Source organism: Macrobrachium nipponense, chromosome 5 (genome assembly GCF_015104395.2).
Source record: "Macrobrachium nipponense isolate FS-2020 chromosome 5, ASM1510439v2, whole genome shotgun sequence".
Taxonomy (NCBI): Eukaryota; Metazoa; Arthropoda; class Malacostraca; order Decapoda; family Palaemonidae; genus Macrobrachium; species Macrobrachium nipponense.
The window spans coordinates 44,950,495-44,970,494 of NC_061107.1; the positions used below are offsets into that span (position 1 = coordinate 44,950,495).

Below are 20,000 nucleotides of genomic sequence, written 5' to 3' on the forward strand. Positions count from 1 at the left end.
CTACTTTTGAAAACCAGCTCTATCCCACTCCAGTTAACAGTATGGCCTTTGTCCCTAATATGTCCATATTTTACCAGTGATCAGGAGCATAGAAGGAAGTGCTCGAAATATATGGTTGCAACGTTCAAATAGTGTTTTATGGGACTGTTATCTTCATATTATATTGTTGTATTGCAGTAAAAGTCATTCATATGAAATATTATTTATGTTTATGGACATTTGCATTTGCTCCCGAAAATCTTTTTTTTAAAAACTCGTCCACTAAACATTTTTCGGATTCATCGTATATCGAGCGAGAGATACATGCCCATGAATATTCACAGTCCCTCGGGGTTATGATTCACAGATATGAAATTCAAGTCGCGGGAGCTCGTAAAGAATTCACTGAATTGCAATACGTCGCCTAAATTCCACGGACTTTTCCCAACAAATGGAAGTGCGAAGGTAAATATTACCAGTTCTCGAATACGCGTTTATGGATATGTTATGTTGCAAACATCCCACTCATGTCCTCAACACGCGACAGATGTTATTATTATGCTTGATAGTCTTTCGATTATCCTTTCAGAAGTAAGATCCAAGACATTATTTGAACTATTATAAGGAAGGAATGATTTTTTTATATATAGAGATGCTATGAACGTGCTACGAGAGTACGTCTCCGAATGAGTAGTCATAATATGTATGGTAGATGTGGGTCATATAGTGATGGATAAGAACTGAGGATTTGTAACATTACATTTTCCTACTCTAGCAGTAGGCTTGTTATTATTATTGCGTTGCTGTGGAAGTACATTTAATAATTAAAGTTCAAGATGTACTTCATACGAGATTTTGACAAAACTTTTGGATATAGTAGGTATGTGTTATTAGGGATGGTTCTTGTGTATGTAATATTTATCCACTTCCCCTCCTCTTTATTATTAGTAGTATTGTTATTGTTTTTGTTGTTGTAAGCTTAGTAGCAAGAATACTTTTACTACTGAAGTGGAAAGAATTTTAAAGCGATACAACAAGAGATTGTAAAAGGATCCTGACTTTAATCATTATTTTAGAAAAATACGCAGATTGTAAAGGGATCCTGACTTCAATCATTATTTTAGAAAAAGACGCAGAAGTTCTGGGATATAGATAGACTACGTAGCGATGCTTAAACTAAATGTTAATAAGATATTTATGTTTTCATTAAATCTGTAAAAAGGAAGGAGAATTCAATAGTTATGCCATACTGAAATAAGGTGAAAACATATATAGATATTGACAAAAAATAACATTTGCTTTGAAATAATCAACTGAAATATTATTAACAATATGTGTTAATACAGCATAGAGAAGGGCAAAAGAGCAGTTTTTGGAATCTGAATGTTAGAGGGGTGCTAACGATGGCTACACTATTTTGAATTATTGCTGTAAGTGAACGAGAATTTTATGTTGTTGGGCAGTCACTCATCGTCTAGTAAGTAGCTAAAAAGATTGGATAAGGAAATGACAGATAACACGATTTCGACTCTTGTCAAATACTTAACCTCATCGATATACTCGCATTATCATAATTGTCATCATGACTACTTAAAAATTACATATTTAATGTTTTTTTTTATTCGACTCATTAATAAGATAGGATCATTAAGAAACAGAACTATGATGCATTTTATCATTATTCGCAAGCGTGCGGACACAAGCATTATAATATATATTAATATATATAGTAATTGAAACACCAGCAGGGAGGCGCCATCTCCATACAAGTAAGGACACCAAGGTCAAAACCCGGAACAGCATTTTGTGCAACTTTATTAGGACATTTATCGAGTAGTACTATCATTCGTTATCAACCTACAAATTAAAATGAATGACATCATAATTCTTGTAATCAAATTCACAATAGTACAGCAAAACGATATTTAAAACAATTATAAGAATACGTTAAAAGATGGCTAATATTAAAAAGAAAAAAACTTTAAAAATGGCTGATTAAAACAACTGAGTAAATAAAAATAAAGCAAAATGCAAATTTAAGTCACAAAAACGGATGGTACAAAGGAACAGTATATATATCATGTTTCGAGCAGTACCATCACTCGTTATCAACTTACAGATTATAATGAATGACATTAAAATTCTTGTAATCAAATTCACAATAAAACAGCAAAATGACATACAAAAAATGATAAGAATGCGTTAAAGGGTGGCTAATATTAAAAAAAAGGCTAATTAAAGCAATTAAGTAGATAAAATAAAATATAGCAAAATACAAATTTAAGTGGCAAAAACAGATGGTACAAAGTCAATATACAAACCAGCAAAACTCAGACTAAAAACACAAAAGTGAGGTTACAGCCACATTTCTAGTCACAGAAGGCTTTATCTTGACAGAATATAGAACTTCTAAAATGTCGAGGTCTATAGTAAACTGAGCAGAGGTTAAAGCAGACATTTTAGAAGTTCTGTATTCTGTCAAGATAACGCCTTCTTTGACTACAACTATATTATATAATATATATATATATATATATATCTATATATATATATATATATATATATATATTATATATATATATATGTATATATATTATATATATATATATATATATATATATATTATATATATGTATATATATGTATATATATATATATATATATATATATATATATATATATAGATATATATATATATATATATATATGTGTGTATGTATGTATTTACAATGTATTAGCTACTATCACTTACAAACTTCTCGATTTCCTCATTTTTCGGGTAATCTCCGAGTTCGAGTATGAGATAAAGTAAGAAGGTTTTCCTTTCAGAATGGAGATGGGTTGCTGGAGCACTCAATATTTAAAAAAGATAAGAATATAATTCAGTTCATGCATGATTGCACGCATATTTCTATGAAATGTGATGTATTTTACTCGAGCTGGAATAAAGACAAAATCGTAATTGATGGATTTTAGCGGCCGTTTTTTTTGCAAGCTGAAAAATAGCTACCGGTCACAGATGCCATATGATATAGCTTCTCAATTTTCTGCACAAGCTTTCAGTTAATTAGGTAGGATTTTGAAAGAGTGAGATGTGGTTTGTTAAATAGTTAAATACCCCTTCTAATATAAACCACTATACGTTTTAACTTTTAACTTTTTTTCCGATAACATTACACTATAATGATGGGCTTACCTTGCCAACAAGGGTACCGCAACAAGAGGGATATACTAATAATAAATTTTAAGTTTAGGGAGGAGTTACTACACCTAAGCCCCAGATCGTATTGATTTAGGAAATGTCAGTGCCACGGTCGCCCTTCTTTACTTGACTCTAAAGGCATTCCTTTCCATGCGATATAACTCCAGGAAAGAGATTACTGCGCTTTCATATTTTGCCGGGAAATATATCGCTTTCCGGAGCATTTTCCGGTTCATATATATCAGTATTTGGAATATATAACCCTACTAAAGATTTTCACTAAATATTCTCTCTCTCTCTCTCTCTCTCTCTCTCTCTCTCTCTCTCTCTCCAATACACATACTCTCATTCCCCTCCCCCAAAAAATACTACCACCTCCTGTATCCGCATAAGTGCTTACAGCTGAATTTCTTTACACAAAGAACGATAAAACGGTCGTCGACAAAAAATACTCAAGTCAGAAGGAAAACGTGGCCAATATAAATATTGCATTTTCGTCGCGGCATCGAAAGGTTATAAAATTGCAGCTGGGTACCCGTAATTAATTAGTATCCATAGAGGATATGATGGTAAAAATAGAAACTAGTAGCAGGGTGTATTAATGTATGTAAGAAGTGGACATGTGCGGGAGTCAACTGCTAATGAACCTTCGGCTTATATGAATCTACATATATCACGAGAGCCTTCTCCATGGATTCAAGGAGGAATATGCTAGCGACGATTATAATCGTATTGTGTGATGCGACCGTATTATGACTAATTACGACTATTACGTTATCTGCTTATCTGGGAATATATGCAGATAATTTTCTTACATATCGATATGAAAACATTTCCAGAATGAAAATTTCTCATGACCAATATTTACGCTTTTCTGTAAACAGTAAATTTATGCGACAACTCAAAAACGCTTTTCCACCATGGTATTGCTTTCGCGTATTACATTTATTCCAGGACACCAAGTCTTTCCATACACCAAAGAAATGGCTTACACTTTCATTTCCTTGCCAGATGTATAAGCGGAATAGTGCATTTCAATGGTGAATATTTCTTAATACTTTCTCCTCGACAAATTCAACGTAGATATTATGTGATAAATGTTATTGTGTACTCCCCAGGCTTATACTAAAATTTTCCAAGTAATATTTCCTCTTCAATAAAATTTAGTCGCATTACCTGTAATTCTATCAGATTTAATAGATCAAGCCAGGAGGCATATTCCACCGTTAACGTCAACTTTCGGTAATCTTTTCGGTAAACAAATGACTACCACATGACTGTCTCGAATCTACAATGGGGAAATGCCTAAATCAGCAACAAGAGGGAAGCAAACCTCTGCAACACCAGCATTGGCTATCCACAACCCCTGATGTTCACGGCATCCACAGCTTCTCACACCCACCTGGGAGAGCCATGGCAAAATTGGGGACACAGAAATTCACCTGGCACCGAGCAAAAAAAGAGGCGATATAATGGAACGAACAGTGCCTCAACTACCAACCAGTAAAATAACCCGAAACACAGAATGAGACATTTGCGATTTTCCCTCACCCTAGATGATGCTTTGGTTCCTTACATGTTGATATTATGTGGCACTATCCACTAATAATAGAATCAGTAATGATGTTGGAAGAATGGTACAATGCTACATCCAGGAACCTCATACACAGTTGGGCTGTCCCTTTTGGTGTTTCCAACCTTCCGATATAGGACTGGTATTCACAACATGGCAAATTGACCCATCAGTCCTTGAGGGCCGCCCTCATCACCAGATGCAACTGACTGGACTGGAAGTTACACTTACCATGGATCCTTCTTGGGTGGCCAGAGGAGAAGGAATAAATGGTTCTCCTATGGAAATGGTATTCGTTAAAGCCAGATGGATTCCTTCGGATGTGTTCATCTCTGACAACACCAGCCAACATAAAGACTATTTAAACTTCCCAAGAGCATTGGAACACACAGCCCAAATATACAAACATATGAAGTTATGAAGATGCAGTACGTTCCAAAGAGTCTACGTACTTGCCAATTCATTCTCCCTCTATACAAAGCACAAATTCCCACTGACTTGCAAAAAGGGAACCCTACGCCGATCTCAGTCTAACAAAAACCAGTAAATACAACAACGCTGTCAAGAGAACTGGTTCTTATTCGAAGATGATGCCTCTACCCATGTCCAACTGTCACCCACCCCCTCCTATCAACCTATAGGATTCCAGCTGTAAAATCTGACCATAAAAAAAAAATGGATTTTACGCAGAACTGGAATGTTCTATGTGTATGTATATATATATATATATATATATATATATATATATATATACACTATACACACACACACACACACACACACACACATATATATGTATATATATATATATTATATATATATATATAATATATATATATATATATATAATATATATATATACATATATATATATATATATTTATATATATATATATAGTATATATATATATATATAATAAAAGAAAAGAACCAAGTAAGGATGTATATCTTGCTGATCTGTCTGCAAATTTCTTTATCGTATGCAACATAGTACCTTATGATCCTTTCAGAAAGTATATTACTGAGTAGGATGTGGAACAGTTGTGCCGTGCTTAATTTGCACCTTTATATATTTATATTATGTTTATTGAATATGTGATTTTATTCATCACAACAACCTATTGAATTATTGGCATCACGAAAGGCTTCAACCCAGTAAGGATCTGGAACAATCATGCATTCAATTGCAAAGAAAACAACTACCAATGATACGTATGTATCTTTTATAAACAGCCTTGGTGATGTATGACTTTTATTATCGAACCCAACTTAGTCATCAGGTTCGGCAGCACCTTAAAAAGCGTCATAAATAGAGACATTGGTGAATAATGATAATATTGGAATCCCGTTACATTTTATATCACCTTATTTATTTATTATATCTATATCATTCTGGATCAAGATTAAACACAGTAGTTTGACCAACAGGTCTAATTATTAGCCTTGTAGAAAATTTGCTATGAATTATATTGTATCAAGTCAAGGTAATAATAAGTAACTCTAAGATTATTTAATGTACCCCTGTAGGTAGCGGCGGCTCATGGCTATCATTCATATGGGTGTTGTTTACACACACACACACACACACACACACACACACTCTCTCTCTCTCTCTCTTTCTATCACTGAGGAAGGCAGCAGAACCGCTACCAAAAGCTACTATTTTATTCTGCATGACACATCATGAGTATCGTTACTAATTTTATCACTATCATAATATTACATATTAATTAAGCTTTGACGAATTTCAAAGCACACCTCCCTCCAACAGCTAGAGTCGACTAACACTGCTCGAGAGGGCAGTGCGCCCCTCCGCTTCACGAGCAGGCCGGTTCCTGCATTATCACCCTGCTAGCAAAATTAGAACTGCTGAGCACCGCAGTTCCATATATTGTTTGGATTCATTTGCTTTTTCTATTTACAAAAACAAAATGATGGTGACAATTTTTCAAGGATTATTGGTAATCTATACATATTTTCTCATATTCATGTATATATCCATTATTTTGTGCATACATATGAAATCTATAGGGGGTGCTGCAGTTCCACAGTGCCTACTGACGAGCCGTCATTGCTTGTAGGTATTTCTTCATGTCGTTGCCCTATTTAATATCATGAAATATCAGTATCGTTAACAACTACCCTATATTTTCATAAACATAGATGCAACGCACTATGAAAGTGGAATTAATAAAGCAAACTCCTTATTTGTCTTCAGGCATAATGAGGAATTATATATAACGTGAGAAAAGAAGAGGGAAAATAGTCCATTGGTAATGATACCATTAACGAATAATTTATATTTTCGTATTTTTAAATGACGGTGGATGGCACTGTTGGTAACTTAGTTGACGTAAATCATCTGTAAGATTTACGAATCATACTGAAGGAATTTAAAATTTGGTTGTTTTCTGTCTATTACTAAGACAGCAAACAAGATATTTCATTAGCTAACATACCATTTATTTCGACAAAACGGCTTTCTATACAAGTAAATGTTTTATTTGAGTCTCTCTCTCTCTCTCACACACACACACACGCGCGCGCTCTCTCTCTCTCTCATTGGGATCGTACCAGATACAGAGTTTTATAGTTTGCCTCTAAAAATACCATTTTCTACAACCGTATGGAAGATTTATTTAAAGAAAACGGCTTCGTAATTCTGCTAATACTGGGGGAACCATGCTATTTATCGCTAGCTACACGCGAGAGAATCTGTTGGCACACGATACGATGGGAAATATATAAAGATGTAAGATCATAACTCAAAAGCAAAAACATGAAATAGTATCTGAATTTAATAAAGACTTAGTAAAACTGAAGCCTACTGCCACGCCCCTGGTAACTTTACGTGCAGAATGGAGACTGTTCAGTACCAGCCCCTTGGGGATAAACGTAAAATACATAAGCAAAAGACGGCAATTACCATACAGATAAAAAAATATTGGGGGGGGGGCATAAACACAAACAAAATCCTAAAATATGTGATAATCATTCCGGTCTGCGACTGGCGGGAACCAGGCTACAAAGTAAAAGAATGACTGAACCAAGAAAAACCAAATTGTATTTCACAACATTCTGCTAAAATGTCTGAGTTCAATCATTCATTTAGGTGCCTTCAGTGTCATAAATATTGCGCTTTCTTATTCTTCGGGATCCGTACCTTTTTTTTTTACCTAATTTCACACCAAAAACAAAAATGAATCACTCCGTGCTAACAGCCCAAAAATGCAATTATTTGTGAGTGTTACGACACGAGAAGGCTTACCCACTTTTTCTCCCTTTTATAGGAGAGGAAAAAAATAAATAAATAAAAAGAAATGTGGACCGACCGTAATTGTAACACGTCATAACAGTAGAATTCCATTGTCTTTTTTGTACCATTATTCACTGAGTATGACATTCTTATGTGATTTTGTAATGCTTGAGGTGTACCTGTTATAACTTCTTCTCTACTTGTTATTATTATTATTACCATTATTTGTTTACCAAAAGTAGGACACGTGTCCTTCTCAAAGCATGTTTCGTAAAACTGTTCCCTGTCTACCTGTCAATCTATCTATCTCTAGAGATATATAGATAGTTAGGAAACAGCTTTACGAAACATTCTTTGAGAACGACGCGAATTCAACGTTAGGTAAAGTAATAATAATGATAATAATAAGTAGAAGAAGTCATAACACGCATTACAAAATCACATAAAAATTTCATACTCATGGAATTCTACCCTTATAGCAGTTTGTACCGATTACAGTCGGTCCGCTATTTTTGTCATAAAAATCTCTCTCTCCTATATATATATATATATTATATATATTATATATATATATATATATATATATATATATATAATATATATATATATATATATATATATATATATATTCCACAAGCTTATATGGGCTTGTTCCAAGATATTTTACCTACTGTGTATGTGCATAAAACACACATTGGCGAACCCAGAGAAATGTGAAGTCGAGTTCGTGCCCGGCCATGACATGAAAAAGTCAAAGTTTCAGGGACTCGTTCCTCTATTCAAATTAACAATAAAAGATGAATAATACGAATCATGAAGAATGGTAAGCACAAAATATTTAGTTGGAAGGGATTAGTTATTAACTATATTGAAACCAATAAAGATAGAAGTACTCATCGAAACATTCATAATAGATTATATATAGTATTACAGTAAAACTTTTTTTATATGCATAATGAATTACAGTGTGGCATAAACCCAAGTAAGTAATATATAAAGGGATTTTAAAAGTACTCAGTGTTTCAAATCCTCGTTATAAAGCCTGACGAATATATATATATATATATATATATATATGTATATATATATACATATATATATATATATATATATATATATATATATATATATATATATAATAAGTATAACGATGCACTGATCCGCATTCCACATTAGTATGCGCACAGGATAAAGCTATTGAATTCTATGCCTTTAAAAATATTTACTTTTCCTGAATCAGGTGTAATGTATTATTGATTTTTTTTTTTTCGCAGCGAATCGAGATCAGTTCCCAAAATGAGAATACCATTACCTAGGATGTACTGAAATGTTTAAGAATATTTAAACTAGAATAAAAAGGAAAACATCTAATATTTGTACTTACCGTTATGCAGATCCTCCTCGAGGGGAATGAGAAGTGGAATGACGACATTGATGGCCATTTCTGATGTACTCAATTCCGAATTGATTATACAGAAAGATAATTGTATTAATCACTTTATTTATTATTGATTGCCCTTTTCTGTGTTTCCTTCTGCATATCCTTCTATTATTTCATTATAGAAAAAATTATTCTACTCAAAACTCTTAGCGACAGTAACTGCTAATGTCTGATATCAGTCAAAGTCAATACTTCAAGATATTGGTTTCGCTCTCACTAACACCACCGTGAAAATTAAATTGAAAATTTCCGCTCGGTTTTCACGGAACGAATTTGACTTTTGAAATATCGTCAGAGAACTTCGACAAAAGACATATATTTGCGTTCACTAAAGTCAGATCTTTTGAGAAAATTTTTCAACTTTCGCCCTTCCAGTGAAGGCGAAGAGTTCTTGATTTAAAGTTTTCCTGGATGTGGTGAGTCGAGTTGTTTGAAGCAGTTCCTCGTTCCCTGAAAAGAGAAGAAAAAAATTACAGTCACTGATTTTCTTTTTGGTAATAAACATGTACTCGTGCCTGCACACTTTTCTGCATTCATATGTATGCATGCTTATAGAAGCCTATCCAGAGATGCATGACAGAAAGAAATACATAAATATCTCATATTCATCATTACTGATCAAGGGTGAGTAAAATATTTGTTGATTCTCCTTTTCTAAAAACTTTAGAAAATGGTGATTTCCCAAACATCAAATATTTCAAATTCTTACGTTACTTTATTATTCTTATCAGAGTAATTAAGTATGAATAAAAAAAAATATATGACTACATTTTAAAGCATCATTATTACTGCTGTTACACAGAGAGAAAAGTTGACCATTACGAAAACTGAAAGAAGAAAAAACTGAAAATCCCAATCTAATAGTTGCATGACAGAAAGTGTGTGTGACAGGATTGGTAACATCCTACGTACCAAGGATATATGTAACAAAATTATTTTCCTTTCGTTCACCAAGACACATATAGGTAACATCAACATGAGCCGGAAGTGGATGACCAACCATATTGAATGATGCCTATAGAGTTCGGTTTGCCTTTACTGTAATATAGTAAAAAATTTTGTCTATACACCTTTTTGCACATTTTACTAATTCTACCTCATCAATTTCATAAGTTGTAGCATCACTCTTGTGTGTGTGTGTGTATATATATATATATATATATATATATATATATATATATATATTATATATATATATATATGTGTGTGTGGTTGTGTGTGTGTGTGTGTGTGTGTGTGTATACGTACATAAATATTATATACGAGTATATACATACTTATACATTTATATATATACATATTATGTATGAGTGCAAATTTGTTAGTCTTGTCCCGTTATTATTTAATAACTTTCGGGAACACAGAGGTTTTCCTGAGGCCAATAAAAAAAAATTTAAAAAAAGGCGTTGTTTAATTTTAAAGGAATTTCACAAGCCTTTTTTCTCGTTCTTTCATTTTCCCTTTACCTTTTGGCAACAGCCTGAGTTTCAATAAAGAATCTTTTTCACATTACCATTTGTATGAGTTTATGGGTAAAAAGTTCTTTCCCTATATGAAAGCTGTTTAAATGCTATCCCCTTTACCCTACTGGTATGATGGATGTCTATTATCGGGAGTGTTTTATAAATTTTTTTGTGTCCGTCAGATCTCTTGTAACACTCTTTCTTATATAAAACTCTTGTAAAAGTTCTGGATTCTCACGTGTGAGGAAAGTGTTCGCCCGAAAGTAACAAGAAATATTCTGAGATTATTCATTGAAGCTTCTCATTAATCTAATTTGCATTTTTCAAGATTAATTAAACAGGGAACATCGTATAATGAACTCTTACTTGACAACTCTGGTTACTTCTTTTACATTACATACTCCTTAAGTGGCAATATGAAACAGCATTTCGTTGAGATATAGGTTTTCCTTTCCATTTGTACCTTGCTTTCCCTATCTTTCACACACTTTGGGACTTATGTGTAATCCTTTCCCTCTACCGGGAATAATGTTAGCTAAGACCTGCATATTTACCTATACCATCCCAATTGCTGGATGGTATAGTCTGTGAGATCTGAATTGAAGGGACGATCAGAATGATCACAAATTTATGAAGAGTTCACGCACAGCTAATACAACATCTGTGTCAGATATTGATACAAAGATATGGAATAAGAAATGTTTTCAGGCTAATGCTTGAAATCTGTAAATAATCATGGGAGCCAGTTGCTGGAGTCCAAATCGGTGTGCCACACATACCTCCGCAGACTACGAATTAAACATATTTTTAGAAATTTTACATATTAACTTCTCTTTGCTATCTCTCATTCTTGACAGGTTATATATCAAAGTAAAGACTTCCTTTTAATTTATATTTGTTTATCTAGTTTACTCGTAATTGTCATCAGTTTTTCTTCTTATTCCTTTTCATTTTACTGACCTAGTCCACGTGCATTTAGGCTTCAATGGCGATGTTTACAAATTTTCAGGATGTGAATTAACCTACAAAAATGTGATACTCTTCAATTCGTCGTTACCAGTTACCGCACAGACACCGTAAAAAATCGGGGGTGAATATTTCCTTTTATATCTGAGACAAGAAGGGTTTCATTATATTTGTTGGTGAATAGTTGCATGTGTTCGCCACCGTCATCCTCTTGTCGTAAGCCTGTGAAGGACCATCATCACCAGTACTCAAAATCAATATCAACTCTGATTATAAGATTGTATCCCATTACTTTTCGCCAACAAATCGACTTTAAAAGTGGATCAAATAAGTAACGAAATTCACGATATCGTCTTTGAATCCGATTAAACAAATGGTGAACGTTGCTGTATACTATGAATAAGTCACTCAAGTTTTTTCTTCTTCTTTTTTTATGTACCCGAGTTTTCTTACTATCAAGCAATGCCATTTCAAAGACTTCAAGAGAATTTGTAGCATTTCAATTCATCGCACATTCCATGCCACATAGTGGGCCAATATATATCAAATATAAAAATTCCTTTATAAGTGACATTCTCTACTATACTGACGCCCGAATCAATCATAACACGCCTGAGATTCTGGTGATGAATTAATCCAACATTTGCATATCAAAGCGCTGAACTATCAACAACAACTGATAAACGGTTGTGAACTCGCATCCATGACACTAGTAATTAAATAATGTTATATTTGGTTATGAGAACTTCTACTAGTATTTTTGAACGTTAAGTGAGCTGGTGGTTTAGGGGTAATCACAAGATGTTTTAGCCTACCAAATTCAACCATTTTTCAAGCAATGCTTATCGATTTTATTTATCATAGTTTTGCCTTTGCTGTTTGATGTTAAAGACAATTAATCCTTATGGGATGTTTTTTTAAATAATGAAACACTTCTACCTGTATTGCTTGGAAAAATTATTTGATAGAGAGAGAGAGAGAGAGAGAGAGAGAGAGAGAGAGAGAGAGAGAGAGAGAGAGAGAGATTATTAGAATTTTTCCTATTGAAGTAACAACTGGGGAATAACCTATGCAACAATCAAATAACTTACTAAATGTAATTGTATGAACAAAAGGAAAACATATAGGAAACCCAGGCCCCTAAACTGAAATATGGCCGGTCTTGTTAGCAATATCTCATCGCTTGCACTCTGAAATAGCGAGGAATTCGATACTCAATGTTGCATATCAATGCGGTGAAATATCTTATTAAGTGAATCTGAGTTTGTATCTATGTATGGAACTTAATAAAAGAAGAGTTGCCCAATAGACCTCTCCCTTTCACAATCAAAATAATTCAGAGTAGGTGTACAACGAAGTGTTATAACTTTAAGAACCTCAAAATTAACTTTGTAAATGATGCTATAAGAAGGCCAGGGTAAGTAATTCCTATTGTAGCATTTAAGTTTTTGATCAATTGATTTGTGTGGAAAATTAATTACTTAGATGCAAGGTGTCAAATTAGTCAAGTGAATTTCTTGGTTTTAGGGTTTTGCCAGTGGTGAATACTACCTAATACTAGATGGATCTTCTAGATATTTTTAGGTAATTTTAGCGCTGTGAATGCTACTTACTATGAGATTCGGTGTTTTACCGGAATAATTTTTTTTCTGTTCATTTGACAAAGATATTACTTAGCCATAGTATACCATACATCCCTACTTAATTTTCGGCAGCATTCTTTATTACTTATAATACAAAAAGTATATTCATATGAGTAAAATAAAGCAGCCGAAGCCAGTGGCGGAACACTCTAATGTACGGGTTTAAAGTTACACGTGACGTAAACATATGACGTCCCGACTCCTCCCATATGGTGATGATGACAAACAGCTGCCTCTGAAATTCTGAATGAATATTCGTAACTTGTCAAGGCTTCAAGAATGGCAGCTAAGGTAATTCATTGTCCCCATGGTTGCAGGACAGCTTTTGTGATTTGACTTCCACAATTGTTTAAAAGTGAGGAGGAGGCCCGTGGCAAACCCTACCGTAAGCTTGAACAGGTAAATGAATAACAGGGCCCTTTTTTGGGTAAGGAGTACACCTGGACATCCAAGGCTACCAAGTTTTCGTCATTTGTTGACTTCCATAAGGTGCAGAAAGATAATTGTATATGATCTATAAAGCAATAGTTGTTGATTTCCTAGTAAAATATAACTTGCGGAACCAACATTTCTTTACTTTGTTAATTGATTTTGAATTATATAATTTTTCAATGGAGAAATAGTGATAAAAAGTTATTTCTCGGATTACTTGTGGAAACCCATTTCTTCAAGAATTCTAAAACTACCACTACTACAGAGAGTAAACAAGGAGTATTGGTTGCATTTCATTGTTGCCAGAGGTTGAGACTTTTTCACCAATAGCCAATTATCCATAGAGAAAGAGGCAAGTTAATGACGTTATAAGTTACGTCATTATACGTTGAAAGATATTCCTATGAATTTGCTGGCCATGTCTACGAGAAGTCGGTGTTACTTTTATCATTACCAGAATTATGCAACTTTCGCATTACAGAATACAGTAAAAAATTAGGGAGGGATGTACGATACCCTCTGACAAAATGTCATCTTTGTCAGGTATGTTAATAGAATTTTATTCTGGAAAAACACCAGGACAACGGCTGTGAATCTAATAGTAATACTATTTAATGGATCTCCTGGATATTTTTAGGTAATTCTAGTGCTGTGAATGCTACCTCATACTATTTAATGGATCTCCTGGATATTTTTGGGTAATTTTAGTGCTGTGAATGTTACCTAATATTATTCAATGGAACTCCTGGATATTTTTAGGTAATTTTAGAGCTGTGAGTGCTACCTCATACTATTTAATGGATCTCCTGGATATTTATTGGTACTTTTATTCCTGTGAATGCTACCTCATACTATTCAATCGGTCTCCTGGATATTATTAGGTAATTCTAGCGCTGTGAATGTTAACTCATACTATTCAATGGATCTCCTGGATATTTGTATGTAATTTTAGTGCTGTGAATTCTACCTCATACTATTCAATGGATCTCCTGGATATTCTAAGATGATTTTAGTGCTGTGAATTCTACCTCATATTATTCAATGGATCTCCTGGATATTTTTAGGTAATTTTAGTGCTGTGAATGCTTTCTCATATTATTCAATGGAACTCCTGGATATTATTATGCAATTTTGGAGCTTTGAGTGCTACCTAATACTATTCAATGGATCTCCTGGACATGTTTAGGTTATTTTAATCACGAATGGAAAGTCTGGTAAGAAGGAAGGTTAAGGAAAAGGACAGGTGTTTCATAAACACCTTGGCCTAGCATTTTAAGACCTCATTCTTTATTCATTAATAATTCTGGTTAATGTGCTAGTATTGTGTGGGAATATAGCAATTTTCATACAAGATTCAGCGACCTTTTATTCAATGTTATAAACACACTGCAGAGACTAGCATCCTGTATAGATTATCAGAACTTTTGCAGGATCCACGGCGCGATTAGGGTTTGATGAAACCAAAAGAGAAATTTCGAAGAGCAAGTTATCATCTCGAAAACTTTTCAGTCTCATTGCACAAACACTTTACGTGTTTTCTCATTAGAGTAACACCGTTGAACAAATTTTCCCCAGTTACTATTTACTTGGGGTTCTTTTCATTATTGTTATGTGAAACGTTCTAGAAAATATTTGTACAGGAAAATTACTATAACTTTTCGTTTCACATTGTGCCTCTACAAAAATGCTTTAAAGCAGGGGCCGTGTTATTTGTTTGGTTAATGGATTACGATGTGTGTGAAGAAATTAAATTTTTTTTAAACATCTTGTTGAATGTTGTGTTCTTACATTTATGAGTGTTCTGTATAATAGGGATAGTATCTTCTAGCACTGAATTTCTTGCAATGATTGATTGATTAAATTGCAGTCTCTCTCTCTCTCTCTCTCTCTCTCTCTCTCTCTCTCTCTCTCTCTCTCTCTCTCTCTCTCTCTCTTTGAGGAACGACTTGGCATCAGAAAAAATAAAGACATGTTATTTCATTTCAATTATGAAATTGTGAAAATATATCTTACCATTTCTACTATTGCTAATATCCTCATATTAAACATTTTATTTGATTCACATACTTAATTGGTTTAACATGTGTAAATAAATATTGTAATACATTAAGTTTAATGACACCTATGGATTTAAGGAATTAATAATAATAGCATATTTTGATGTAAATATTCCGATTAGAATTGCTATATTAATGGGAGATCTGGTATGTGCAGTATGAATTAGTAGTAAAAGCGTCATTGAGGAAAGATTAAAACCAATATTTCAAGGTTTTATAAACTTTTGGTTTTATTGCGAGAAACATTTATAAGCGGGAAATTCAAGTACATCCACTTGCGGACGTGATATAGTGTAAATGAATATAATAAAACCTTGTCATTATTATTTGTTTTTCATATATTACCATTCCATAACAACTTAACAATTTATTATAAAGGATCTTATTGATGAACCTTTGCCACGAAATAAATAAAACAGAATAATTTTGTCAGCGCAATAATGATCTCCAGTGCAACGATGCAAACTCAACATAGGGAGTCAGGGAGCGTCAGTAGTATGGCAGTCCTTTATTACGGTATGTGCAGGATTATCCACATCATATATATTGAGGAATAAAATTACTTATAACAGATTGTGATGGATGTCAGCTTTAACGGCTCTATCGCACAACTGACCTTCACACCAACCTAGTCTTTACTCATTGTATCAACTGGCAAGTCAATTTTAATTTCATTTATGTTTCCGGCTACTTTCACCTGTTGATTTTCTAGATCGCCGATGAATTCAGAATCTATATTTATTTCCAAGCCCCGCCGAGACATATTTACATGTTCTGTCTCCTATTCGTATTTTCTACAGCAAGTATTTCACCCTTCAATTTAGTAGCCTCTCCTCGATGTTGCTCTGTATGGGAATAATCCCTGAAAAGTTCTCATGCTGAATCCATCCATACCTCATTTGCCCACCAAGGGAGGAACAGATGAATTCCCTCCTCCTTGGAGGTCAATAACACTTGCATAAGGGCCTCAGTCTCTAACCCTTTTTAAATGGATGTTACTTTTACAAATTCTGGAATTTATAGCCCATGATGGATTTTTTTTTAATGCTGTTTCTTAATTGGAGAGATCATTAGCAATGCATTAGAGTGGTAATTATTTCTTCCTCTAACATCAGTAAAATGAAAATGAGGAACCCAGTTCCATCTTTTAACGAGAAACCTCTTTTTTTTTCTTTCTTTTTTTTTTGGTGATCGAGTGTCGGGGAAAGGAAATAAATATTTTCATCTGTAGTTTTAGTAATCAGGATGGTAAACCAGAAATTATAATATCGGAATAACCCAGGTCAGATTTTTTAAAATAAGTCCAATATGGTTATTATTATCGGTAGGAAGGAGACCGTTTTATTCATATCGCCTGTAAGTTAAAAGGACGACTAAATCAGAAATATTTAATTCTTTGTAAAATCTGATTTTGTTTCTGGCAATTCTCTTCTCTGTTCTATATTCATATCATTTAGGGAAGGATGTGGACACATCCAGGGATATTTCAATCTTAATAAAATCAAATCTACTAGATATTCTACATTCACAGGTCTTATATGTTATGGCCGTTCACGTGTTGCTGTAGTTCGATGTGCCAAAGATAACACAAAAACGAGATATACCGAATTCTGGTGCGCGAGAGTCAGAGGTATTGGAATGCTTTTATGGTAGTCATAGTTGATTGGCTGGTGTCTCGCTTTCCTTTCGACCGGATGGCGGCATAAAACCTTTGTCAGGAAGGGCAGAGCCCCAGTATTTGTTGATATGTTCAGGATATCATTCAGTTAAGGTTTTTTTTTTCTTCTTCTGATATTTGTAGACACCGAATTTGGATATATATATATATATATATATATATATATTATAATTATATATTTGTAGACAGAAGATAAGACACCTGCATGAGACCGAATTTGGATATATATATATATATATATATATATATATATATATATATATATATATATATATATATATATATATATATATATATATATATATATTATATAATCAGAGGAAGACGGACGAAAACCACACATCACTAAGTTGTCTTTTTTATTATTTTGCCGACGTTTCGTAATTATTTACAGAATTACATCTTCTGGGCTACACATAAGAAAAGATAAAAACATAAAAAAGTTAAAAAAGTTAAAAGTATAGTCTAAAAGTTCATTTAAAATACATTAGAGTAAAAATGAAATAGATAAAAATAAAAAACACAACCAACATAGAGGTGAGACAGCAAGGAACTAAATGGAAGGGGAAACCACCACAGTACAAAAATTATGCTAAATACAATTGGACTCGCAGATGTATGGGTGTTCAACGATGGTACGAGTTGGGTTTTATAAACAACGACTCAAGGATTGTTAGCTCTTGTGGTTTGGTAGTATGACCGATTACACTGAAATCTTTGTTGCACAGGGAGCAGAATTTCAAACCCAGAGCACTCCAATATCAGGAATCATGCAAAATAATGCAAAACCTATATTGACAACAAAGATTTCAGTGTAATCGGTCATACTATCAAACCACAAGAGCTAACAATCCTTGAGTCATTGTTTATAAAACAACTCGTACCATCGTTGAACACCCATACATCTGCGAGTCAGAATTGTATTTAGCATAATTTCGTACTGTGGTGGTTTCCTTCCATTTAGTTCCTTGCTGTCTCACCTCTAGGTGGTTGTGTTCTTTTTATTTTTTTATCTATTTCATTTTTACTCTAATGTATTTTAAATGAACTAGACTATACTTTTAACTTTTTAACTTTTTTATGTTTTCATCTTTTCTTATGTGCAGCCCAAGAAGATGTAAATTCCTGTAAAAATAATTACGAAACGTCGGCAAAATAATAAAAAAGACAACCTAGTGATGTGTGTCGTCCGTCTTCCTCTGATTATGTTGACTTGGAGTAGTTTCCCTGTGCCCTGTGTCAATATATATATATATATATATATATATATATATATATATATATATATATATATATATATATATATGTATATATTATATTTATATTTATACATGTATGAATGTATACATGCCTACATGATTGTAAGTGAATGTTTCTATGCTTGTTTGTTCATTTGTGTATTTGCGCTATAGAGTTGCAAACCGTTTGACCGATCTAGACAATATTGTTAAGTGGTGGCCATCATATGACCCGACTTAGATAATAGGGTAAGTTCCAAACCCGTACCCACGACCCCCCCCCCCCCCCCCCCCCCCCCCCCCCCCCCCCCCCCCCCCCCCCCCCCCCCCCCCCCCCCCCCCCCCCCCACACCTTTCCACCCTTCCCTTTGTAACTTTTGTGGTTTATAAACTCATTGGGTTTATCACACCTTATTTCATGTACTTGACACCATAACAATATATTATTGAAAATCCTTTTCAGTCACCAGAGAAATATCTGGTTAAAAGTGACAGTCCTCAGAGTAATACCTGAATAATAGGGAGAGACTACATAAATACCTGGTTAAAGGAGACAAATAGAACAATAATATCTGGTTAAAAGGGACATACAGCATAGTAATAACGGCTAAAAGAGATAGACTGTACCGTAAATTACTGGTAAAGAGGACGGACAGCACAGTAATACTTGGTTAAAGGGGAAGAACAGTATAATACCTCGATAAAAGGGACATATAGCACAGAAATATCTGGTTAAAGTGCCAGACAACACAGTAATATCTGAATAAAAGGGACACACATCATAGTAATACCCGGGTAATACGGACACACAGCACAGTAATACCTGGTTAAAATGCCAGACAGCACAGTAATATCTGAATAAAAGCGGCAGTCATCACAGTAATACCTGATAAAAGGGACAGTCACCATAATAATAACTGGATAAAAGGGACACACATCACGGTAATATCTGGTTAATGGTGTCATACAGCACAGTAATATCTGAATAAAAGAGGCAGTCATCACAGTAATACCTGGATAAAAGAGACAGGCACCATAATAACAACTGGATAAAAGGGACACATATCACAAT

The 20,000-nt window shown here is 33.8% G+C and overlaps 1 protein-coding gene across 1 annotated transcript in view; it reads right to left on the bottom strand.

Moving 5' to 3' along the window:
• Positions 1–20,000, bottom strand: part of LOC135215283 (putative neural-cadherin 2) — a 653,807-nt gene that overhangs the window by 449,895 nt on the left and 183,912 nt on the right. The window contains exon 3 of the mRNA XM_064249829.1: positions 9,395–9,901. Within this exon, the coding sequence (XP_064105899.1) occupies positions 9,395–9,452 (58 nt within the window). The 5' untranslated portion in view covers positions 9,453–9,901. The remainder of the gene's footprint in view (positions 1–9,394; positions 9,902–20,000) is intronic.